Here is a 27,863-nt window from a genome sequence, read left to right on the forward strand (position 1 = left end):
GACATGCATGGTATATACTCACTAGTAAGTGGACATTAGCCAAAAAAGTACAGAAAACCAAGGTAAAATCCACAGGTCCCTAGAATGTTAACAAGAAGAAGGGCCCAATTGAGGATGCTTCAATCCCACTTGGGAAGGAGAAGAAAGCAATCATGGGCGGCAGATGGAGGGAGAAACCTGGGTGGGAGAAGGGGAGAGGGTAAAAGGGAAACATGATCAGGTATGTGAGCAGGGGGAAACAGGAGAGAAGCCCTGAGGGCCAGCAGAATGAGCGGAAATATGCAACTTCAGGGGGTGGGAGGTGAGGAAACCCTCTAGAAAGTACCAGACCTGGAGTTGAAAACCTCTCAGGACTCAAAGGGAGGTACCTCAGATGAAACGCCCAACAGTGGGGAAAGGGAACTCGTAGAGTCCACCTCTGGTAGACGCATTCATCTCTACTGATAATCTGATTACATTCGCTGACCTTTAAATATTGTGAACTCATAACTAGGCAGTCATTTATGGTTGTCTGCTGGAAATAGTAGACTCAAAATCTGTAGTATCTGAAACAGAGTGAATTATTTTACACTCATGCAAAAGACTGAATGACTGACAATAGTAGCATAGACCTCCTCACTCTGTGATTCCAGCTTTATGAAAACTCTGTCCTAATCCTAAGATATAGACTCAGTTTACCTATAATCTCACTTCCATATGACCATCCAGAAAGAGAAACAATACAAATGTCCACTTAGGATGTTTATGATGAATTTTCAAATACCCCAAGGATTCCCTCACATAAGAGTGTCTACAGCTAATCATTTGGCCACACCTGAGTAGAATTATTGTAATTATAACCTTGCCATGTACTAAGGAAACAGTGAATATGGATTCCTAATACTTAACCAATAGACTGGTGCTACTTACATGGTAATAAGTATGCTGGGAAAAATTTCCTTAATCCTGAGCATATAATCCAGCATTGTGCATCAAGTAATTTAAGAACCTGGTATATTTTAGATACATACAAATGTCATGAAGGAAATAAACACTGTATATTATAGTGGGTTACAGGGATAGGATACTGACCCTATTAGATGGGAATGTACTCTGCTACTTTTAATAGTATATGCATAATAAAGAGGCATTTATAAAGATCTGACAGATGAATATAATGAGAAAGAAGAGAAGATAAAATTCCTGGGATACAGCAACTTTCATGATCTTTGGAAGAGAAATATGACCACGATGGAAAAATATAGAACATGAATTAGACAAGAGAAATGGGGGACTTTGAACAATACCATAAGGCTTTTAGATTTTAATATAAGTTACATGGGAAGTCACTGAATAATTTTTAAAGAGAGAAACCATGGAGTTTGACTTGTCTGTACATTATACTTTGTCTGAGGGTCAAAAATGGACAAGAATGTTCTGTATGAATACCAAGTATTGTCAAGGTGTTCATAGAAATATCATGGTCTAGAGAAGCTTAGTGGAAAAAAGAATCCGCAATCTAGAAGAAGTTTGGAGATAGGATTTGTTAGTTGAGAGGGGTGGGCAATAGTTTGCTTGTGTTTTTTCCTAATGGAACAATGCGGCTTTTATTTTAGGATCTTATTTCTAGATCTGACTTCAACTGGTCAGTCAGTCAGACTTGGGTATCTGCAAACATTCCTGAGGGAGAAACAAGTGAAAAGTGCTCAGTAAGGTTTACCTAGAGTCCAGGAGAGAGACTTTGTCTGTGATCAGTGTTTGGGAAGAAGGAACGGAACTATTCCAATGAGAAGGGTTTTCTGATTGTGCTCTTTTAAAGTGGTTACCACCAACCAGAGCTGGTGTAGTATTAAGTATAATCACTTGATAACTCAAATTTAAGAGGGAGATGTTTATAGCAGATGATGATATGCTAGAAAGTTAGAAGGAAAATGAAAATCGGGAATGCATTGAGCTAATCCAGAAGCCAATAGGTAATAGTAAAACCATGAGATATTTCAACAGAAGTGTAGCTAGAGATGAATATGGTAATTCCAGTGCAAATGTCTTCCAAGGAAGAAACTAAGGCTTGTGGAGAGCTGTCGGGTTCCCAAACACTTATTTTGTGGTGTAATTCTATTAGAATATTGTATTGTATTTATTGGTTGTAAAGCATATTTATAAATTGGATTAAGGGAAGGAAAGCATAAATAACCATGATTTTGTTGAGTATTATTATTTCATATTGGATTTGTGTCAGTTATTTAAATAATCTTTAAGGTTATCAAAACTAGTAAGTTAACTGATTTCATCCTTCATTTTTTCTACTTGGATAATGAGATTACTAACCAGTAACATTTGTCACTAAATGGGAAAGAAAAAAAGTAAAGATTTAAAAAAAATGAGACAAGCTTGAGTGACAATTAAAAATAGATTTACATTTCTTACATTTAAAAGTAAACAAATCGTTCCCACGTTCCTTTTTTTTTTCCAAATGAGGAAACAATATAGCATGAACCAGCTAAGCAGAAGAGTAGGCAAAACATGAGCTCAACTGAGGACAGTTTTAACCATATTGTTCTGATGTCTCTCACATATCAAATGCTTTTCATTCATGTAGTGTCATACATCCTTTGGGTAGTGTGGAGAAGCTGATCTTATTCTGATAATCTTTGAGATGAGAAAAAAGTTGTGTGTAAATGGGGTCTCCTGTTCAGATACACACAGCTAATTTGAAGATGTAGAAATCAAACTTCAGTCTCCAAATCCCAAGACAAGCCATCTTTCCCCATATAACACTCAAAGGAAGTAACATTTTGATATAAAAAATTTCCCTATAGAACCACATTAGAAGTTCATGATATGCTGAGTAATAAAAATATAAATTTTCTACACATTTCCTATTGAACAGTCAAGGAGATGTGGAGACCCCGAGGGCAGTTCCTGACTACTAAAAATGTCACCTCACAAATCAATGTGTTTGTTCTCCATTTTTTATAGGTCCACATGGATAGAAAGCATTTTAAAAAAATGTAATATATTACAAAATGTATGAAATACTTTGAGTGCCAGGCAGAATGAAATAAAATGAGAAAATTGATGGGATATAATTTATATTATATAAATAAATATCTAAATGATCTCAATTTAAATATATTTGCTTTATTTTTACCATTGCTCTTATTAAAACACAATAAATTGACCAATATTTGAATTTTTCCTAGGCAAATGCAACTTAGTTTGGTTGTCTTGGGGGGGGTGCAGTTTCAGAGTTTTAAAACAGCTGGCAAACCTGTGGTAAAGAGTTATAAGTCCTATTCAAGGGTGCTCTTTGTTTTGTAGTCCAGAGAACGACAGAACTTATTTGGACAGGGTCAACATTCAATGGTGCTAGTTCTTTATGAGAGAAGGTTGAAGTAATTCAAATCCATATTTTGCCATGACCAGAATGCAGATTAGGAAAACAAGATTCAATGTAACCATGGGTTTTTCCACCAGGACCCAAGTTCCCCAAAACAGTGACTCTGATATGGAATTATCTGCGAATAAATTCTAGAATAATAGCTTTGACTCATTTGCTATTTCATAAATCAATTATCCCGTGTAAAGTAGCCTAAGTAATGCCACGTGGTATTGTTACCTGGTGCTCAGTTTCATATGACGATGTTCCTCAGCCATCCCTGACTATCCCAGAGATCTGCTCTCTCTATGGGAGCATGCATCTTTCTTTAATATAGTGCTTACCAAGATTAACAGATGTATTCCTTTTACATCAAGGAGACTGTTGGGAGAAAAATAGGATGTGCTGTGTTGAACACTTAGTGGGCTCTCAATAATTATCTCTCCAACGAATTTAAGGTCGTAAATGGGGTGAATAGTAAAATATGCAGAGGAGAGTGAAGAGTTTTGTTGATCCAGTTTGGAGAGGAAGAACTAGTTGGGTGTCTAGCCAGTTTTGTGTGATCAAGTTTCTACAAGTGCATGACTTGAGACACAAATTATTGAGAGGAGTTGGGATAAGGAAGACAGACTTAGATGTGAAAGAGAAAATGGTGATTCAAAATGTGGGCACTGAGGGAATTGGAGTCTCATTTTATTTGCCACTCTATTGAAAGTTGTAGGGATTAGCAAGATAAATATCATGAAAATCATTGTGCTCACAGACCACCATGAAAGAGGTATGATAGTTGTTCACATTCATGTGATATGCACTGTGTATTTACACAGATCGGTCCATTTAGTCATATAGTGTTTTGTGTGGGATTATTTCCAGCTTAGGTTATGGATAAGAAAAGTGAGATACAGTGAAATTGGGAATGACAGCAGACAGTAACATCCACCAACTGATAGAACTGGGGGTTTGAACTCAAGCTGATTTCTGAATTGATCTTCTTGACCCATTTCAAACAGTCTTCCGTCATTCATTGTCAAATCTGGTGTAAGTTGATATCAAAGTGATATGTGAAGTCTCTAAATTAGAAGTCATTATTTTTGGGACAATGACTCAGTTGACTACCAATAGACTTTCTTTTAACTGGAGAAATAATATGCAGAAGCAGTTGGCCATAAATTTATACAGAAGCCAGTGTGCTGTCATCGTCTGTATATTGCAGAAGTGACGACTTTCATCTTGAAAACAATTGTGGCCTGTGATTGAAAAGCAGTCATTTGGTCAACACAATGACAGCAGTGGGAATGTTAGATTGCGAAATTTAAATATAGTCTTATTTTAAAAAATGATGTATAAATATCAGAAACTGATGTTATTATGATGTTCAGAACATATGCTTTTTCCAACTGAAACCTGTTATTTGAATCCTAGTAACTGTTTAGGAAACACTTAAAGAACTTTACACATTCTTTCTGCCAGCATACATTGATATTTACCAAAAATGATTATAGTGTGAATCATAATATTTATTTATCCCATGCATTGGTCTAAGCACTTTATAAGAATTGACTAATTTAAGTTTCATAAAATCTCTATGAGAAAAAAAACTTCCATTATTCTTACGTCACAGAAATTCATGGGAAATACTAAACCGGTTAACAAGTCTGACATCACTAGAAATGTTTTGTTCAGTAGTAGAAAGTAGGTTTCACCTTGAGCATCTAAAGACTAGTACGATAAGCTGACTGATTAGATAAAATTATTTTCTTCCTCAGTTTTCACACTTAGTAATATAAAATCGTTTTCTGCATAGATTTCTGAAAATAATAATTTGTAACAAAGCACATGTACTATTCATTCATGATCATTGGCCAGCTTTCACTGTGCATGAATGCACAAATGGATGGGGAGATCAACATGAGCATGTAGCTTTCTATTTCTCATGCCAGTGACCCTTTCTTCATGGCTGTGTCCTCTCCTGTAGGGACAAGAGTTCTAAATAGTCTTGATATCTGTGGTCTCCTTGGAGACTTCATATCATGTTCACACTTTCAGAATAAAGTCAATTATAATGAACATATATCTGTGAAATCCTAAGAACACACTTCACTTATATCGGAACTCTACAACTCTCCATTTATAGGCAAGTTATTATATATCTGTAATCATGTCATTTGATAATTTACATTTTATGTTTTATAAACAACCAGATAAATGTTGCAAATAATTTAAGAAAGTCATTGTAGGATGTTAACCTATTTACATGTTAACTGTACATACTTTGGAGACTATAATGTAGAAAAGGACAGCAAGAAAAGGGAACTGCATTGCAGAAGAGAAATGACATCCAATATCCCTTGAGAAAGGGACCCTGCAGGGAGAAGATAGGCACCAAGTAAAGGAATTCCTGTCAACTGAATGTTTCAAGTTGAGAAAGACTAATCCGTGGAGATGAAGGGAGTTTTAAAGGCTGTTTGAGAAAAAGAGAAGTCTGTGTAAAGAGCTCAGTGCGATGGAATGGGAAAACATTGGCGTTCTCATTGCATTTGCATTTGACTCCCACACCTGTGATTATAGAAAAGTTAATAAGAGGGAAAGCACAAGTGAGCAAAAGTTATCAGGAGGAAAGATGAAAGCTTCCAAGAGAAATGGAGCTTAGACGAGACAAACTTTCTTACATCCTGCTGTTCTGCCACGATTACACTTGTCACAGTGAATTATGGGACTTTGATGGTCGGAGCAGAGCTGGGCTTCTCCACTGCTCATTCTGCCTTGCCCAGCAGAGGTTTCGAAGAGTAGACTACAGTGATCTACTCAGAAGCAATGGGACTGATCAGTGCACCTGCTTCAGATTGCAGTTGAACTTGCTACAAAGTCAAACGTTTAGGCTTCTCGGTGGGATGTTGATTTTGTGTTGACGCTCGTAGTTCCTAACACAATTGGTGTCATATTTCTACACATGTACATTTTCTCCCTTCAAGTCGCATTCTAGGCAGCTAGTAGTGAATAGTCAGACTGTTAATTTTTATTCGTTTAGCTGGTATACATAATGTTTAGCTTAGGTATTCACCGTTACTTTCTAATGTATATGATATAGTCCTTATTTCTCCCTGTGCGTCTTGGCTGATTTTCTACTATACTATTAAGAATGACAACGCATGGATAAAAATCTCCATATCACTTAGTACACACACAATGTATTTTAATCTACCTCTTCTTCCTTAGAGGAAAATAAGCCCAATGGGCTGTTACTATATATGCTAACAGCGTTTTCCTAATCTTAATAGGCAGTGCTGGTACACCTGTCACTTTTAATGAAAATGGAGATGCTCCCGGACGCTACGATATCTTCCAGTATCAGATAAACAACAAAAGTACAGAGTACAAAATCATCGGGCACTGGACCAATCAACTTCATCTAAAAGCAAGTATCACTATTGTCATGCATTAGCGTATCTAGCTCTTAAAGGGGGATGTTTCCTTTTAGCGTACGGAACTCAAACATCTTCAGAGGAATCTCACAATATCTATAAAAAGAGGGAGGTCAAATTTTCTTTGGACTATGCACTTAGAGCCCAGGTTGAAGTGGGTTCCCAGTGACCATAGCAGCTGGCATTTATTTGTCTAGGTTTTGCCAGCTAGCTGGCTTCAGTTTTTCTCATATGGGACTCTGACAGAACCAAGCAAGCTTCCATCAGTTTAAGTCCAGAAAACTACCTTTTAAACAAGGAATGCCCTGAGACTTTGAAGCAAGATATACCCTAATGTCACCTGACAAAAACATAAAGGGTTGTTCTGGGCTATGAAACCATCCTGAGCTTGAAGGTGAAGAGAAGTCTAGGAGAACCCACTGTGCAAGGGGCAGGGTTAGAGGTAAGAGACTTGGTTCAAAGCATCTTTTATTTCACCTTAAAAGACTTATTTCACATTTTAACAGTCCCGGCTCTGTTAACGCACACTGACTTAGGTGCAGAGTAGGGTGTCCTGTTGACTCAGTGGAGATCTGGAACTTTCTTATACAAAGGCTTAAGAATATTCAGTCACACAGCCTAAGGAATGACTAAAATAGGGAGTGTTTTCTCTGTGGGCCATAAAATGCCTGTAAAAATATTTCTCCTGACCTAGAAACTGCTTTTCCACTGTTGTATGTTTGCAATGTGCAATTAATTTACTCTTGTAATGACTGTCATCTTCTCAAAGCCATGTAATACAGAGCATTTGACACCTCTCAAAAACATCGGATGATAGTCTAATACATTTTTCTACTCCTGTATGCTCAAATATGTCTCTTGAAGTGACAGAGTTTTGTAGTCTCTGCCACCCAAGTTCCCAGCAAAGCAGTGATGATAATAAATTACAGAACTGTAGTTTGCTTTCTGCAAGTGCCTTCCTGATGGCTGGGACAGCAGCTCTCATTCAGCCGTGCAGAAGCAGCTTTGCATCTAGCTACTGCAGAAGGCAAGCCTGGGTCTCCAGTGAGGCCTTCAGCGCGTGTGGGAACCTCTTCCATTGTCCTGAGACCTAAATCGATTTATTGAAACGGAACTTTGAAAAATGCCACAGATTATTTATAATCTGAAAGTCAATATCTCTTGGACAGGCCTCTTTTGGAAGCATATCTCTGTGAAGTAAATTGAATATGACCAAGAAAAAGTTGAAAATGGCTTATTTGGGAAAGCTGTTTTTGTCTGACCTTTGCCCACATCAAAGTGTTTATCATGTTGCTTTGGTTAAGAATTTACATATTAAGCTGAATTGTCTGAAATCGTCATGTACTGTGAATAGTACCAAGGTCCTTCTCATGGACTAAGAGTCCTAAGTAACAATCACACCAATGGCACACATAGCTCTTCTTTGTACACATAATCTGTGCATCCTAAAATTCAGAGTGGAATCTTAAGCTGTTCTTTTATGTGCATTTAACGATGCATAAATGTTTTATGTTCAACTTTGTTATTTCTCATAAATATATCACAATAGCTTGTACGACTTTTCGTGCAGGCTGGTGATTGCTTATACTGTATAATAGTGCTAGGCTTATTGAAAAAATGGCACTGCCATTCTCAGGAAAGACAGTGAATAAGGCTGTGGAGGGCAGATATACATCAAGGACTGGATTCACATAACTCTGCTAGGAAATTGGAACAGACCATTGCTTGAAGGAGGAGTCCTTTGGAAGCTACTGATTTATAGGCCCCTGCTTTAGATATTGCATAATGTATAACATTATTTTACCTTCTTTTATAAACTCCAAGGTCAAAGTGACCACCTAACATGGTTGTAATAAAAATTAAATGCAGTAAAGTAAGAAATCATTTAGTCCATTTCCTCATGTACCTGTGGCCCATAAGCACTGCCTCATGTGGTACTCCCCGTCTCAGAATTCTATCTAATCTTGGGATTCTGAGAGTTCTGTAAGTAGAGACCTGAAGTCCTTTTAGAAGAGGCACTTGAATCTTCTTTAGAATGTTCTGAACAGGAGGAGAGGGAAGTAAGAGAGTAAGCAAGGACAATATGTGGAAATTCTACAGAAAATCCTACATTGAAAATGTTGACATAATCAGTTCCTACTTCCTTCCAGTTGGAAAATTTTCTCTGCACTTACAATGTACTTGTCACTTAAGATAAATGCATAGAATTTTGTTTTGTTTTGTTTTGTTTTACTGCAATGGTATTTTGATAGATGTTGTCACCTGGGCAATTACATGGCTGAGTGGTTTCCAAGACCTTATTTTCAAAATATAAAATGTTTTCTTTCCAAAGCAGAATTTAAAATTTCATTTTAATGGCATTCTGTGTACATACATATATACACAGATATATATTGGACACAAGGCAATGTTTTGACACAGGCTTACAATATGGGGCGATTCTGGGAAGCTAATGAATGAAGTGATCAACTCCCTGGTATACTAATTTTTTTGTGACGGAAACATTTAAATTAATACTTTTAGCAAATTTGGAATGTGCAGAGCAGCATTATTGTTTTGTTATGTTGTTTTGTGTTTTTGTGGTTATTATTATTATGTGAACAAAGGGTACGAAGTTTCAGATCAGTGGGAGGAATAAAAACTGCTATTGAATGGTCTCGATAAGCTTATTGTGCTTGTAAGAGGTTACAGGGGTTGGTTTAGAAATAGATATGGCGTATGTGCTTTTAAGACCCTCACATCCTAGGAGGGGAGAAATAGACTCAGAACAGAAAAGTTAAGAAAAGACATAGGTGTCCTGCTGAAGGTATCCACATAGTGTTCAGAATGGTAGTCTCATAGAGGGGCCTACCTGCCATGACCACTGTGGAGTTACTGTTAGAGAGCACTGTGAATGGGGATTTATTTTCCATATCTGCCATTTCCTTTTTTAATTGGATATATTTCTTTATTTACATTTCAAATGTTTTTCCCTTTCCCGGTTTGCTGTCCATAAGTCCCATATCCCTCCCCTCCCCCATACGGGTGTTCACCGCCCCCCAATCCACCACCCGCCTTATCACCACCCCCAGACATTCCTCTGCACGGGAGGTCCAACCTTGGCAGGACCAAGGGATTCTCCCACTGATGCCCAACAAGGCCATCCTCTGCTACATATGCAGTTGGAGACATGGGTCATTTTATGTGTAGTCTGTGGGTAGTGGTTTAGTCCCTGGAGGCTCGGGTTGGTTGGCATTGTTATTCTTATGGGGTTACAAGCCCCTTCAGCTCTTTCAGTCCTTTTTCTAATTCCTCCAATGGGGGTCCTGTTCTCATTCAGTGGTTTGCCACTGGCATTCACCTCTGTATCTGACATACTCTGGATGTGTCTCTCAGGAGACAGCTATATATGGTTCCTGTCAGCTTGTACTTCTTAGCTTCATCAATCTTATCTAGTTCTGGTGGTTGTATATATATGGGCCACATGTAGAGCAGGGTTGGAATGGCCCTTCCTTTAGTCTCTGCTCTAAACTTTGCCTCCATATCCCCTCCTATGTGTATTTTTGTTCCCCCTTTAAGAAGTAGTGAGGCATCTGCATTTTGGTCATTCTTTTTTTTGAGCTTCATGTGGTCTATGGAATGCATGTTTATCAGTGAATATATACCATGTGTGTTTTTCTGTGATTGGGTTACCTCACTGAGGATGATATTTTCTAGTTCAATCCTTTTGCCTATGCATTTCAGAAAGCCATTGTTTTTGATAGCTGAGTAGTACTCCATTGTATAGATGAACTGCATTTCTCTGTATCCATCCCTCTGTTGAAGGACTTCTGGGTTGTTTCCATCTTTTGGCTATTATAAATAAGGCTGCTATGAACATAGTGGAGCATGTGTCTTTGTTGTATGTTGGAGCATCTTTTAGATATATGCCCAGGAGTGGTATTGCTGGGTCCTCAGGTAGTGAAAAGTCCAGTTTTCTGAGGAACCTCCAGACTGATTTCCAGAAAGGTTGTACCTGCTTGCAATCCCACCAACAATGGAGGAGTATTCCTCTTTCTCCCCTCCTTCCAAGCATCTGCTGTCACCTGAATTTTTTTTATCTTAGCCATTCTGAGGTGGAATTTCAGGGTTGATTTGATTTGCATTTCCCTGATGACTAAGGATGTTGAGCATTTCTTTAGGTGCTTCTCATCCATTCGGTATTCCTCAGCTGAGAATTCTTTGATTAGCTCTGTACCCCGTTTTTAAAGAGGGCTATTTGACTCTCTGCAGTCTAACTTCTTGAGTTCCTTGTATATTTTAGATATAAGCCCTCTATCAGATGTAGGATTGGTAAAGCTCTTTTCCCAATCTGTTGGTTGCTGTTTTGTTCTAAGGACAGTGTCCTTTGTCTTACAGAACCTTTGCAGTTTTATGAGGTCCCATTTGTTGATTCTTGATCTTAGAGCATAAGCCATTGGTGTTCTGTTCAGGAAATTTTCCCCAGTGCCCATGTGATTGAGACTCTTGCCCACTTTTTGTTCTATTAGTTTGAGTGTATCTGGTTTGATGTGGAGGTCCTTGATCCACTTGGACTTTAGCTTTGTACAGGGTGATAAGAATGGATTGATTTGCCTTCTTCTACATGCTGACCACTTAGTTGAACCAGCACCATTTGTTGAAAAATGCTATCTTTTTTCCATTGGATGGTTTTAGCTCCTTTGTCCAAGATCAAGTGACCATAGGTGTGTGGGTTCATTTCTGAGTCTTCAATTCTGGTCCAGTGATCTATCTGTCTGTCTCTGTACCATTACCATACAGTTTTTATGACTATTGCTCTGTAATAATGCTTGAGGTCAGGGATGGTGATTCCCCCAGAAGTTCTTTTATTGTTGAGGATAGTTTTCACTATCCTGGGTTTTCATTTCTTATACTATTAACCAGATTTACAACTGTTTTCAGACTCTCAATGTTAATCATTTATCAGCCACTTACTGGACTGCATTTATTTGCTTTCAAAGAACCAGTTTTGTTTTGTTTTTCTCTGGCTGAGCTCAACTGCTGGGGGATTTTCTTTACATACAGTAGATGAGTAGGCATTTTTGAGTACAGCAAACCTTTCCTGAATACATGTAGTGAAGCGAATGGATATTTGGAGTGAAGCGTTCTTTACCTTGGAGAATGTGTGACATATACTGGATCCTTAAAAGCATCATTCTTATTGTTGGAAAAATCACTGTTTTTTTTCTCCTTTGAATGGAATGAATCTGTGCTTTTAATTAAGCTGTCAGGGTAATTTGCTTATTTTGATGTATGCTTTCTACCCAGTAATCTTGGCCTGCACATGAAATGTGTATTTGTCTACAGGGAGCGAAGTTGCACAATTAGGTCTCTATTTTGATAGAGATGCGTGTCTCAAGAGACAAGTGATCCTTATAGAGATTACAAAACAGATTGTAACCTAGAGGTTTAGGCTAAACAGGAGAGTCTGAACTGCAAGAGAAACAACCATATGCTGCTTTGAGTCCACAGGGAGAAACAGCAGTGAAGTTATTGGAAGGGCTGAAAATAACCCAGGGCTCACTCGTTTATGCTTCCAACCAGAGCCAGTTTTAAAAAAAAATTAGTGTAGGAAAGACACATGCTTTTGCCTGCTTTGTTCTTCTCGTCATTTCATTCAACTAGGTGAAAATAAATATAAAGTATATGCATAGAATAGGAAGTGCTGAAAATAGTAGCAGATGGTTGAATCTCAATAATGACTCAATCAGGATTATTCATAGCACAGGATCCATTGGGAGGGACTGCAGCGGAAACAAGGAGTCTCTGAGCCTGACTTCATTGTTTAGTGGAACCATTTCTAGAGAAGTAACTTCCTATGCAGTTCTGAATCCTGATCGTGTTGTTCGGTGGAATGAAAGTGTCTATGACATTAAATGCATTGTCCTATCATTGTATAAAATATGAGTTTGGAGAATCAAAGATGCTTGAATTCTCACCCCCAGGATATCATTTTTACCTCTTGTTTCTCATTTATGATCTGCATGGAAACTACTATATCAACGTCATGGAGTTATTGAGATATGGAGCCCTTCCAATAACTTCATATTGAGATATTGAGTGAGTAAATCGTACACACATATTGAGGGGTGAGCACACAGGATGATGATATTGTTCTTCAATATAATTCACTCACAAGAACTTATGGTGGGTTCTTCAACACGAAATTAGATAGAAATAGCATATGAAGACTGTAATTTCGCCACATCCCTTCATACTCTGGGAAGTGATTGGTTATAAAATGAAGTTGATACACCATGGTAACATGTATCTATTCATTAAGATCTAAGTATATTTTACATAAAAATAACATGGCCTCAATCATTCAAGTTCAGTTTCATAAACAGAAGCAAGAAAATTTCTGTTGACATGGAGCCCCATTAAATCCGTTTATTACAGCCTGCTTTGCAGTCCCTATAACAGTTTCTTTTAATTGCATATAAAGCTCTGCCTCAATGGTTTGTGGTTCTAGATAAATGTCAGCAGGTTTAAGCAAAATCATTAAGTTCATTACTTCAATAGAGTCGAAAGCTGATGAAATGAAGCAGATTAATGTGGACTTGCAACAGTGGTGGGCTACACGGAGCTGGAATATTTGAAGGGAGACTCAACTGCTTTCTTAGTAGTCATGGATTTTGCTTTTGTCTGTTTTTCTGTGTGAAATGTACTGTGCACCTGAAAATAGTTTTAAATTACTATCTACATGTCCCTCTTCCAAAGTTTGCCAACATGAGATAATTTCATACAGTTCTTCCTTTTCTACAAGCATGAATGGAGGGTCTGTAGCAAGAGACTTTGTGTACATAGTCTCATGTCATTAAATGGTATTGTCTTTGTATACTACCATGAAAATCTTTCCTTTGGCTTCTTTTCTTTATTATAAAATGATTAATCTAACACCTGTAATATATTTACAGTGTATCAATTTATTAGTTTTAAAAAATGACTTTAGTATTTCTTATATAACTCTTTATGGGCTAATGGGCTAAAAATCATTGATAAAATCATATGTTGGCATTCTGAGCAAATACTGATTAAATCCTAAACTTTATTTTTGCCAGGCACAACATAGTTGTTGTTCCCTAAATGTTTACTAAATACACACATATAATAATGTTAGATTGTGATCACGTCCTTTCCTATGAGCATAAATGGAATTTAACCTACAATAAGATTGGATATGAGAAATAAACAATGAACATTAATTAAGAAGATACCCAGGGGGCCTCCACTCTCTTGGAGAAAGGGATGGGGCAGGGTTAATGTGGGAGGAAGACAAATTGGAAGTGAGGAGACTCCATTTATGGAGCCCAGATAAAGTTATGCAGCCATTATTCTATAATTACCACTGTCATTTTTTCTGTACATACCCTTTGTATTACTTTCTGCATTCGGTATGTGTGTGTGTGGGGGGGGGTGGCTGAAGTCTCTGAATAACTTCCTAAATTTATCCTTGAGGAGTGCAATCCATTAAATGGCAGTCCTACAGCTCCTCCACAAGGATTTCATGATACTCCAGGGAAGAGAGGTGATCCAATGAGAACTCTTGCACAGACAATCACAGAGGGAAGAAGAATAATTCTTTAACAAGTTGAGTCACCCTGAGCAGCTAGAATAGAAGCCAATCTGATGGGAGAACATTGTCCAAATGAATGGACAACTAGAAACTAAATTTTGTAGTGTCTCTAGTACTACGAGAGCAGTTTTAGGCACGGTATAAGATTTAGTGAATTTTCAAGACATACTCAGCTTTGAATTTAGGAGGACATTTTGGCAGCAAAATCTATGTTGACTAGAGAGAAAGTTGTTTATGAATTAGGTAAGACTTTAATTAACAATGTTTTGTCTTATTTTATGTAATTATTTGTTAGATTTTCTCTAACTTGTCTCATTTACTTTTTTGAACCTCTCCCAGAAAAATAAACATTAAGGAGACTCAGTAATAATTATCCTTGGACAATAAGAAAATGAAGACACAAGAAACAAAAATTAAAAATATTTGGTAAACTTCTTCCAAGTTGCTCAGTAGAGTAAATGGATGAACTATGTTATTATTTTAAAAGCAGTATATTGTGTGGTTTTTCTTGGGGAGACATTCATGTCTTATCAATATAGATAGGGTACAGGTGATAGAACAAAGAAAGAATTCTACCTAAATCTAAATTGGCGAACAAATACACGTTTGAGGTCCTTAAAAAGCCACTACCCAAAGACTATATACATGGACTGACCCTGGGCTCCGACTGCATATGTAGCAATGAATAACCTAGTAGGGGCACCAGTGGAAGGAGAAGCCCTTGGCCCTACCAAGGTTGGACCCCCAGTGAACGGAATTGTTGGGAAGAGGGTGGTAATGGAGGGAGGATGGGGAGGGGAACACCCACATAGAAGGGGAGGGAGAGGGGTTAGGGGGATTTTGGCCTGGAAACCGGGAAAAGGAATAACATTCGAAATGTAAATAAGAAATACCCAAGTTAATAAAGATGGAGAAAAAAAAGAAAGGCATTGATGAAGAGTTAAAAGAGCACAAGAGTAGCTTTGTCACTGAAAAGCTTACCAACATGAATGATAATTCACAAAAGCTATGTCCCTGGAACTTTGTGTCTAACTTGCAGGCAGCTCCACAGTGGAGTGTTCGCTCCCCAAGAAATGTTCACTGTGTAAGCTTGCTGGTGGATCCTATAAGTCCTATTCCTTTCTGGACATCTTGGACCTCTTACATTTCGTGAGCTTCTAGATTTCTTCTTTTTTTATTGACTATTTGTTATTTAAATTTCAAATGTCATCCTCTTTCCCGGTTTCCGGTCCATAAATCCTCTATCCCATACTCACTCTCCCCGCTTCTATGAGGGTGTTTCTCTACCCTCCCACCTACACCTTCCCACCTAGTCGCCTTGACATTCCCCTACACTGGGGCATCGAGTCTCCTGGCAGGACCAGGGCTTCTCCTCCCATTGATGCCCAACAAGGCCATCCTCTGCTACATATGCAGCTGGAGGCGTGAGTCTGTCTTCGGATGATAGTTTAGTTCCTGGGAGCTCTGATTGGTGGGTATTGTTGTTCTTATGGGGTTGCAAGCCCATCCAGCTCCTTCAAGTATTTCTCTAACTCCTCCAATGGGTTCCACTTCCCCGTTCAATGGTCAGCTGCGAGCATCCTCCTCAGTATTTGCCCTGCTCTGGCAGTGTCTCTCAGGAGACAGCTATATCAGGCACGCACATACAGCAGCAATATTGTCTGGGTGCCGCGGCTGTATGTGTATGGGCTGGATCCCCAGGTGGGGCAGTCTCTGGATGGTTTTCCTTTAGTCTCTGCTCCAAAATTTGTCTCCGTATTTCCACCTATGAATATTTTCCCCCTCCTAAGAAGGACTGAAACATGGCGTTTTGGTGGTCTTTCTTCTTGAACTTCATGTGGTCTCTGAACTGTATTTTAGGCAATCTGAGCTTTGGTGGTAGTACCCACTTATCATTGAGTTCATACCATTTGTGGTTTTTTGAGATTGGTTTCCTCACTCAGCATGATACTTTCTAGTTCCATCCATTTGCCTACGAATTTCATGAAGTCTTTGTTTTTAATAGCTGAGTAGTATTCCATTGTGTAAATGGATCATATTTGCTGTATTCATTCCTCTGTTAAAGAACATCTGGGTTCTTTCCAGCTTCTGGCTACTATAAATAAGGCTGCTATGAACATAATGGAGCATGTTTCATTGCTATACATTGGAGCATCTTTTGGATTTATGCCCAGGAGTGGTATAGCTGGGTCCTCAGCTATGTTTAATTTTCTGACCAACTGCCTGACTGATTTCTAGAGTGGTTAGTACCAGCTTTCAATTCCACCAACAATGGAGGAGTGATCCTGTTTCTCCACATCCCTCCCAGCTTCTGCTGTCACCTGAGTTTTTGATCTTAGCCATTCTGATTCCTGTGAGGTAGAATCTCAGGGTTGTTTTGATTTGCATTTCCCTGATGACTAAAGATGTTGAACATTTCTTTTGGTGCTTTTCAGCCATTTGATATTCCTCAGTTGAGAATTATTTGTTTAGCTCTGTACCCCATTTTTAATAGGTTATTTGATTCTCTGGGGTCTAACTTTGTGAGTTCTTTATATATTTTGGATATTAGCCTTATACCAGATGTAAGATTGGTAAGGACCTTTTCCCGATCTGTTGGTTGCCATTTTATCCTAATGACAGTGTCCTTTGCCTTACAAAAGCTTTGTAGTTTTATGAGATCCCATTTGTCGATTCTTGATCTTAGAACATAAGCCATTGGTGTTTTGTTCAGGAAATTTTCCCCAGTGCCCATATGTTCAAGACTCTTCCCCACTTTTTCTTCTATTAGTTTGAGTCTATCTGGTTTGATGTGGAGGTTCTTGATCCACTTGGACTTTAGCTTTGTACAGGGTGATAAGTTTGGGACGATTTGCATTCTTCAACATGCTGACCACCAGGTGAACCAGCACCATTTGTTGAAAAGGCTATCTTTTTTTCCATTGGATGGTTTTAGCTCCATTGTTAAAGATCAAGTGACCCTAGGTGTGTGGGTTCATTTCTGGGTCTTCAATTCTGTTCCACTGATCTACCTGCCTGTCCCTGAACCAATGCCATACATTTTTATCACTGTTGCTCTGTAATACTGCTTGAGGTCAGGGATGGTGATTCCCCCAAAAGTTCTTTTATTGTTGAGTATATTTTTCTCTATCCTGAGTTTTTGTTATTCCAAATGAATTTGCAAATTTCTCTTTCTAACTCTGTGAAGATTTAAGTTCAAATTTTTATGGTAATTGCATTGAATTTGTAGATTGCTTTTGGCAAGGTGGCCTTTTTTACAATATTATTCCTGCCAATCCATGAGCATGGGAGATCTTTCCATCTTCTGAGATCTTCAATTGATTTCTTCTGAGACTTGAAGTTCTTGTCATACAGATCACTTCTTCATTTGCTTGGTTAGAGTCACACAGAAGTATTTTTTATTATTTGGAACTATTGTAAAGGGTGTCCTTTCCTTATTAACTATCTCAGCCTTTTTATCCTTTTAGTAGAGGAAGGCTCCTGATTTGTTTGATTTAATTTTATATCCAGCCAAGTTGTTTATCAGGTTTAAGGGTTCTCTAGTGAAATTTTTGGGGTTACTTAATTATACTATCATATCATCTGCAAATAGTGATATTTTGACTTCTTCTTTCCAATTTGAATCTGCTTTACCTCATTTTGTTTTCCGATTGCTCTGGCTAGGACTTTGAGTACTATGTTGAATAGTTGGGAGAGATTGGGTAGCCTTGTCTAGTCCCTGATTCCAGTGGAATTGTTTTAATTTTCTCTCCATTTTCTTAGATGTTGGCTGCTGGTTTGCTGTATGCTGCATTTACTATGTTTAGGTATGGGCCTTGAAGTCCTGATCTTACCAAGACTTTTACCATGAAGGGGTGTTGAATTTTGTCAAATGCTTTCTCAGCATCTAATGAAATGATCATGTGGGTTTTTTTTCTTTGAGTTTGTTTATATAGTGGATTACATTGATGGATTTCTGTCTATTGAACCATCCCTGCATCCCTGGGATGAAGTCTACTTGGTCATAATGGATGATCATTTTGACGTGTTTTTGAATTCAGTTTGTGAGAAACTTATTGAGTATTTTTGCGTCAATATTCATAAGAGAAATTGGTCTGAAATTCTCTTTCTTTATTGGGTCTTTGTGTGGTTTATTCATTTCCTCCAGATTTTCGAGTTTTGTCGAGTGTAGGCTTTTGTAGTGGGATCTGATGATTTTTTTGAATTTCCTCAGTTTCTGTTGTTATGTCTCCCCTTTAACTTCTGATCTGGTTAATTTGGATACTGTCTCTGTACTTTCTGGTTAGTCTGGCTAAGTGTTTTGGTCTTGGGCATTTTCTCACAGAACCAACTCCTTTTTTTTTTTTTTTTTTTTTTTTTGATTCTTTGTATAGTCCTTTTTTGTCTACTAGGTTGATTTCAGTCCTGAGTTTGATTATTTCCTGCGTTCTACTCCTTTTGGGTGTTTTGCTTCTTTTTTTCTCCTAGAGCTTTTAGGTGTGCTGTCAAGCTGCTAATGTTTGCTCTCTTCTGTTTCTTTTTGGAGGCACTCAGATCTGAGTTTTCCTGCCAGCACTGCTTTCATTGTGTCTCTTTTTTTTCATTGTTACCTTTTTTTTTCCTTTTTAGTGTGTATTTTCCCTCCTTGTGTTGGAGTTTTTCATCTATTATCCTTTGTAGGGCTGGATTTGTGGAAAGATAGTGTATAAATTTGGTTTTGTCATGGAATACCTTTTTTTCTCCATCTATGTTATTTGATAGTTTTGCTGGATATAATAGCCTGGCCTGGCATTTGTGTTCTCTTTGGGTCTGTATGACATCTGTCCAGGATCTTCTAGTATTCCTAGTCTCTGTTGAGAAATCTGGTGTGATTTTGATAGGTCTGCCTTCATATATTACTTGACATTTTTCTCTTACTGCTTTTAGTAATCTTTCTTTGTTTTGTGCATTTGGTGTTTTAACTATTATGTGATGGGAGGAATTTCTTTTCTGGTCCCATCTATTTGGAGTTTTAGGTTAGGTAAGTTTTCTTCTATAATTTTGTTAAAGATATTTACTAGCTGTTTAGTTTGGGAATCTTTCTTCTTTTCTATACCTGTGATCCTTAGGTTTGATCTTCTCATTGTGTCCTGGATTTCATGGATGTTTTGGGCTAGGAGATTTTTGCATTTTTTTGTGACTGTTGTGTCGATGTTTTCTATGGTATCTTCTGCCACTGAGATTCTCTCATCTATCTCTTGGGTTCTGTTGGTAATGCTTGCATCTATGACTCCTGTTCTCTTTTCTAGATTCTCTATCTCCAGGTTTTTCTCCCTTTGTGCTTTCTTTATTGTTTTTATTTCCATTTTTAGATACTGGATGGTTTTGTTCAATTCCTTCACCGGCTTGATTGACTTTTGTGTTTCCTTTTTAAGAGCTTCTGCTTGTTTACCTGTGTTGTCCTGTATTTCTTTAAGGGAGTTACTTATGTCCTTCTTTAAGTCCTCTAACATCCACATGAGTTTTTAATCCTAATCTTGCTTTTCCGGTGTGTTGGGGTATCCAGAACTTGCTGTGGTGGTTGGAACTGGGTTCTGATGATGCTTAGTTCTGATTAGCCTTAGTTTTTGTTGCTTAGGTTCTTGCCCTTGCCTCTTGCCATCTACTTATCTCCGGTGTTAGCTGGTCTTGCTGTCTCTGTAAGCCTATATGTCAGCACTACTAGGAGACCAGTCATCTTCCAGGGGAATCTGGGTACAGAGAGCTGTGGCACAGGGTCAGCCCAGGGCCCAGACATGAACTGCAAGTATCCTTTCCCAGACTGCTCCTCAGTTTCTGTGTCCTGTGGGCTCCAGGAGGGTTTCTTTTGGGCCAAGAATGTGAGCAGACACGGTGGTCTCACCTGTGCTCTCAGGTGAGTCAGCACTTCTGGAAGACCATCTCTCTTCCAGCAGGATCTGGATACTGAGAGCTGTGGCACAGTGTTGCCCTGGGGCGAGCAGAATCCGGAAGGATCTTGTCCCATACTGCTACTTTGTTCCTGTGTCCTGAGGGCTCTGGGGGAAGTGGGGAGGTCCCTCAGCGCAGAAGTGTTTGTCTTACCTGTGCTCTCAGGTGTGTCAGCACTCCTGGGAGACCAGCTTTCTCACAGCAGGATCTGGGTACAGAGACCCGTGACTGAGCTTCTTGATTTCTAAGTGTCCCTTTTGTCCACTTAGGGGACAGTGTTTTATTTCTGAAGAAATACTTAACTCTGTAACACTATTCTTTATCAACCCTGTTTAAATCTGATTGTGAGTTTAGAAGCTAAATTTATTCTTTGGTACCAGTTTGAGGTAGATTCCTACAGGAATCTGATAATATTAAGGGGATTTAGTAGTTTATTGTACAAACAAAAGAGGATATTTAAAATATTATTTGTTACAAAAGCAGGAACACTCACTAGGACCTATTAAATTCCTTAAATCACAAGATCCTATTGAGTTCCCTAAGTCACAAAGGAATGTGGAATCCCTCGAACAATAATTAAATAAAACAGAAAATGATAAACAGAGAGCTAAAATAACGATGGAGTCAAAATGGAAAAGGCAAAAAAGGGTACATGATATGAGGGATAGGATGGCAAATTAGAAAATTCCTTTCTACACCATAACCAAGGAATGATAAATGAAGATGGTTCTTTCAGACTTTTCAGAGAACAATCACGTAGTAAAGATAATAAATGTTTTTCAATCCTGATTGTAACCTTGGGGAAGAGTATAGTAGGTTCAATTTCAACAAGATGTATAGAATAAGTAAGGTTAAAATAAGGTCATAAACATAAAATGACACTCTATAGTAGAAGAATTGCTGAGAGAAATGATTTTGTGTGGTAGAGTTACTAAAATGTATGTGGACTCTATATCCTATGGTACTTTTAAAAGCTCAAAGGACTCTTCAGTGTTATGTGAACTCTACAATGTACAAGAGAATTATAAGTAAGAATTCAGAAGTGTGATGTACAAATAAAATATGTAGTCCCCAGCTGTAGATAAAGGTCACTGGCTGGCAAGAGCATAAAACATTAAAGGATGAAGTTATTATGCCTGTTGACTGCGTCAAAGTCTAGCATAACAATTTTTCTTTAGGTTGTCAGTGTTTAAGGAGGGAAAAAGCAGGAGGGTAGATCATCTACGAGTCTCTCACCCATCTTGCTCAGATTATCAACCCATGCCTCTAAGTGAACTTACAGATATTATATGCAACACATTATTTATAAAAGTGCCCCATACTAAAGGATTAAATAAAACTTCTGAAAATTTCCACAGACAGGATTTTGTTCAGTTTAGTGGCAAGATGTCACCTTGAACAGCCCCTGGTGACTTTTACAAATTTTAGACAATGTGATTGGGACTTAAGACACGAACCTTCAGCTGGATTTGTGACTATTAATGCAATGTGATGCGCTTCAACTGCCATGCTTATAAAATTAAGAATTTATATTCACTAAAGTTTCTTCCAAGTCTCTGATTTTCAGTTGGGCATGTCAGATACTGGGGATGTTGCTGGAATGCTTTTTCTGTTTGTTTATGTGATCTGGGAAGCATAAGGCCTAACCATGGATCTAGACGGAAGTGATGCAAGTGTCTGATCGCAGTGGGGGGCACAGGTCTCATCTCATTTTCAACTCAAGCGTTTAAGGAAGACTCTTTACAGAAAACTAAAGCTGAAGTGTAAGCAGATGATGTTAGAGTAACAGAGGTGGCTTGCATTGGAGTAAAAACAAGTATAATAGGGCTGGGCTAGCGATAGCTGCACAGGGCTTTATTCTATTGGACAAACTGAATTTGAAGAACGACAGGTAAATAAGATTAATGCTACTTGTGAAATGCTAATTTATTCACAAAAGCACTTTTCTGTTGAGATAAAAGGATAGTTCAGATCTGCATTCCTGAGGCATTTTAGTGATGCCCTGGCTGAGAGAAAAACAGGCTACACGTGAGCAATAAAGGTGAACACAACTTATTTTTCTTCTCATAAAAGAAAAAAATTAAAATGATTTTAGAACTCCCACCACGCAATCTAAAATGTCTTTCATTTGGCTTGTAACATCAAGACATTATGCCCACGGGCACCTATTGTCCTTTTTCCTTGTGCATGGTGAACAGCTTTCTGCAGGGAAGTGAATGGTTCAGGCAGCTATGTCTCTAGGCTGCCTCTTTCACAAGCACGGCCTTGTGCATTTCCAGAGCATCCTGAGAGCTTGGCTCACTATACAGTTTTGCATAGTGTGTTAAAAATATGTTAAGCCTTTCTCATGTGCTGAAATGTTGCTCCTGCTAATGGCTGGATAAGCAATTACTTTGCACTGCATAGAAAAGAGAATGTTTTCATAGTCCTGAAGTTACTGTTATGAAATAATTGGTCTTGCGGGTTATTAAAGTTCTACTGTTCTTGACCCATAGCTACCTGCTGGATAGAACATATTTTGCAATTTGCGATGCCTCTGAATGTTTAAGAGATTTAAAAAAAATTGCTAAAACTAAGGTCTAAAATAACTTCCAAATGATAATTGTGATTCTTCTCCAGGCCAACATAAGAAATGGGGTACAGAGCTAAACAAAAAGTTCTCAACTGAGGAATATCAAATGGCTGAGAAGTACCTAAAGAAATGCTCAACATCCTTAGTCATCAGGGAAATGCAAATCAAAACAACCCTGAGATTCTACCTTACACCAGTCAGAATGGCTAAGAAAAAAAAATTCAGGTGACAACAGATGCTGGCAAGAATGTGGGGAAATAGAAACACTACTCTATTGTTGGTGGGGTTGCAGACTGGTACAACCACTCTGGAAATCAGTCTGGCAGTTCCTCAGAAAATTGGACATTGAACTACCTGAGGACCCAGCTATACCTCTCCAGGGCATATACCCAAACAATGCTCTAACATATAACAAGAACACATGCTCCACTATGTTCATAGCAGCCTTATTTATAATAGCCAGAAGCTGGAAAGAACCAGATGCCCTTCAACAGAGGAATGGATACAGAAAATGTGGTACATCTACACAATGGAATATTACTCAGCTATTAAAGCAATGACTTCATGAAATTCATAGGCAAATGAATGGAACTAGAAAATAGCATCCTGAGTGAGGTAATACAGTCACAAAAGTATACAAATAGTATGTATGTACTGATAAGTGGATATTAGCCCAAAAGCTTGAAATACCTAAGACAAAAATTCACAGGTCATACAAAGCCCAAGAAGAAGGAAGACCAAAATGTGTACGCTCCATTCCTTCTTAGAAGGGAGAACAAATACTCATGGAAGGAAATACAGGGACAAGGAATGGAGCAAGGCCTGAAGAAAAGGTCATCCAGAGACTGCCCCATCTGGGAATCGATCCCATACGCAGCCACCAAACCCAGTCACTATTACTGATGCCAAGAAGTTCTTGCTGACAGGAGCCTGATATGGATGTCTCCTGAGAGACTCTGCCAGAGCCTTACTGATACAGATGAGGATGCTCACAGCCAACCATTGGACTGAATAAGGGGAGTTAGAGAAAAGACTGAAGGAGCTGAAGGGCTTTGCAATACCATAGGAAGAACAACACTATCAGCAAACCAAACCCCATCAGAGCTCCCAGGGACTAAACCATCAATCAATGAGTACACATGGAGGGAAGCATGACTCCAGCCCCATATGTGGCAGAGGACGGCATTGTGGGAGGAAAAGCCCTTGTTCCCATAAAGGCTCATTTCTCCAATGTAGGATAATGCCAGTGTGTTGAGGTTGGAGTGGTTGGGTGGGGATGGGAGCATCCTCATAGAAGCAGGGGTAGGGGGAAGGGGCTATGGGAGAGAGAGGAAAGGGGATATAGCACTTGAAATGTAAATATATAAAATACCCAAGAAAAATAAAATTATATTAAAAAAGAAATATCAGCAAAGTAACATCAAGCAGAAATTGGTCACTTGATGTGGAAAATAACGAGGAAGTAAAACGCAGTATGAATAGTTGGTAGATCAGAATGCAGAAGAAAAAGGAATACAGCTGTTTGAAAGTCACATATACACTTAGTGGCTCTAGAAGGTTCTGGACAAAAGAAAGAAGGTCAGGACATGGTTAGTTCTGGAGTGAACTGCGCCAGTGCAGGCAGAAGTTGGAGAATATTTGTGCAGAGCTAGGACTTTGCAAGGGAAGTTAAAGCTTCCTGTAGGAAGCAATGCTGAGTGTGGATTCCTTCCCATATCTAGAGTCAGGCACTCGGAATAAATAGCCTTTATCACAGTTGGAAATGAGAAAGATCAATTCTTTCCATCTATTATACTATTTTAATGGTTGGGCCTTAGAGACAATCATCACAAGTAAGTGCTCCTTGCTCTACCAAATTATGAGTGAATATGCATGTCTTCAACTTAGAGTTAATTTACTGAAAAAAAATTTTTCACAATTATTTTCACCTTAATGTGTTCTTAGCAAGAATTAAACCCAGGGTCTCATACCTACTAGATAAGTACTCTGCCACTGAACTATATTCTTAGCCCTTCTGGGGCATTTACTTGAACTTAATATCTATGTGTGGACGTTGTAAGAAAGTTGGGGTGGCTGTTAAAAAAGAGATGAAATATTAAGAATAATAATTATTGGAGTATCACATAAGTATCTCATTTTTAAAAGAGTCAACTTTCATTCTGCCTTTAAACATCATATTTTACATTTGTAAATGAATCATTTAATGAATAAAAGCAAAAAACATCTGGGCTTAGCTTCCATTTACTGGACCGATGAGGTACCCTCTCAGTGTCCTGACGCAGCCAAAGCTTTGATATACTTCATCTTCCAGGCAATGACAACGCCATTCCTTTTTAAATAAGATTTTCTTAAGGATTAAAATATTTTGAAGTAGAAGCCCATTATAAACTTCAACATGTTTTATAATTATAATGTATTATTTGTGGAAGACATGTTCTTTTTTAATAAAAAAAATACCACTCACACAAAAACACTAGGAAGAAAACCAAATTCTTTGTCTTTTTGTTCTTTAGGAGAATTTTGACATATTTTGAAGCAAGAATAAACTTAGTCAATGTTGGATGGAAATCTACTTAAATGCAAATAAATTAGTTTGTTTTTGTTTCTTTTTCTTTTTATGAAAAATGGTAACAGTGATTCCCATAGCTGTCTCACCGAAGGTCATGCCCATGGAAAGCTCTCATACTGTACTTGAACATAGAGTAGTTCACAGTCGGTTTTGGCAGAATCTGAGACATTTCCTCAGACGTTTGTCCATTGACTGTGGCATGTTTAAAATGGATAAAGTCACGGTGAAAAGACATTACCCTTTTTCTTTTCTTTTTTCTTTTTGAGTACTATTCTATGTGAGATATGTTTTATGAAATATAACTGAAAATAAAGAACTGATTTAAAAACTCAAATTAAAAAATGTTAATTTTTTTATAAATGTATTTTTGCAAGATTCCTAAAAGATCACGTTTAAAGCATTTAAATATAGTTGCTTTTTTCTTTGTAAAAGAAGCTCTCTCCATTCAAGAGTACATCTCCATAGCATAGCAGCCATCTGCTAGTGCTCCCTAGTGGCTACCTCCAAACTGCCCAGATTCCCAATATTAAGTGGAAGGAGAGAGTGCAGCAGCTGTTCTGGAGCTCAGTGGCCGCCTCTGCCCTCCCCACCACCTGGCAAGTACATAGTTCAGCTGGAGTTGCAGACCCAGTAAGCCAAGCCGCATCCCTCGCCATAGCACTAGCTCATGCTCACCAGAACCACTGACCTCTCTCCTGCAACGCCTTCTCCTTTATCTTACTCACCTCACCCCCTGGCTTCAGAGTTCTTAGTAGGAATACAATAGGGAGAACAGGAGACGGCTCCCAGCAGAGTGCACAATTCTTTCCAAAGTATGTTGCTTATTATCTCATTATTACTTCTTTGTCAAAGAAGTCAGTTTATCCCACAGTCTCAGTCTCTCTCTCTCTCTCTCTCTCTCTCTCTCTCTCTCTCTCTCTCTCTCTCTCTCTTTCTCTGTCTGTCTGTCTCAACACCCATTGTACTGGCTGGTTCTGTGTGTCAACTTGACACAAGCTGGAGTTATCACAGAAAAGGAGCCTCAGTTTTGGAAATGCCTCTATGAGATCCAGCTGTAAGGCATTTTCTCAGCTAGTGATCAAGGTGGGAGGACCCAGTCTACTGTGGGTGGTGCTGTCCCTGGGCTGGTGGTCTTGAGTTTATAAGAAAGCAAGCTGAGCAAGCCAGGGGAAGCAAGCCAGTAAGTAACATCCCTCCATGGCCTCTGCATCAGCTACTGCTTCCTGACCTGCTTGAAGTCCTGACTTCCTTTGGTGATGAAACAGCAACATGGAAGTGTAAGCTGAATAAACCCTTTCCTCCCCAACTTGTTTCTTGGTCATGATGTTAGTGCAAGAATAGAAACCCTGACTAAGACACCCATCTAGAGTAAACATGTCTGTATATAACAAAAATCCGTATCTATACAGTATTGTCAAGTTTCCACTCTGCCTTTTAAAACAGAAGCATCATTGCTAGCTGTAACTGGGATGATGGATGGCAAGAGGATTGGTAATAACTGACTGATTCACACTGACAAGTTTAGAAAAAGAAAGCATACATCTAGGAGATGGAATGAGGGGAGGTAGAGAAAAGGCACTGATTGTGGTTGGTGAGAAATTCTGAGATTTATAAAAGAAAATGAAGGACATTTGGGGAAAGGTAAAGGGTAAGAAAGATGCATGTCTCGACAGATAGTGGAACTGAGAGAGAATTACAAAATGATGATGCAGGAACATTGAAGAACACGTCCATGGAACGAAAGTAGGCTTATGATCAGTACAAAAGCAAAGAGTTTAAGAAACTATATTGTCCTATCTGTGCTTCATTGACATTCATATTTTGTTTCTGTTGAGACATTTCAATGAATATTTAAGTTGCCTCCAAATTATACTTTGGATATTTTGGCTTTATGCCATAGTTTTGTGAGGTAGATGAATTCCGAAGGTTTTACTACTGACGTGTAAAATATCATATTTAGGTCTTCTGAAGTGGATCAGTATATAGGACATAAAATAAAGTATTACCTCACATCATTTAATAATTTTGACATGTAATAGGCATTTCAAGATGTCAGGGTTTTTGTCAGTGGTTGCTTCTGAAATACTATCCCAACGTTAGAGGGAGATTTGCTGTGGAGATCAGAATAATGCCTTGGGGGATGGTGGGATGGCTCAGTGTGTGGAAAAAGCAGTTCCCGCTCAGCTTGGTTTCAATCACCAAAACTCACATAAAAGCTGGACATGTATGAAGAGTGTCTGTAAATATAGCTCCGCTAGGGAGATGAAAGTAAGCAGAGACACTTCAGAAACTTCCAGGCTAGGTTAATATTGTATGGACAGCAGAAAACAAGAGAAACTCTGTCTCAAACAAGGTGGATATGAATTTCCAAACCAGAGCTCTCCTCTCACCTACACTTAGAAATTGCATATGGCTATATAACATAGTAATATACACGAGGA

General features: G+C 38.4%; 1 protein-coding gene across 1 annotated transcript in view; it reads left to right on the top strand.

Annotated features, from left to right (window-relative positions):
* Grm8 (glutamate metabotropic receptor 8) overlaps positions 1 to 27,863 on the top strand; it is an 805,433-nt gene that overhangs the window by 651,386 nt on the left and 126,184 nt on the right. The window contains exon 7 of the mRNA XM_032906859.1: positions 6,637 to 6,773. Coding sequence (XP_032762750.1) covers positions 6,637 to 6,773 — 137 coding nt within the window. The remainder of the gene's footprint in view (positions 1 to 6,636; positions 6,774 to 27,863) is intronic.

This window comes from Rattus rattus, chromosome 6, assembly GCF_011064425.1.
Source record: "Rattus rattus isolate New Zealand chromosome 6, Rrattus_CSIRO_v1, whole genome shotgun sequence".
NCBI classification, from domain to species: Eukaryota; Metazoa; Chordata; class Mammalia; order Rodentia; family Muridae; genus Rattus; species Rattus rattus.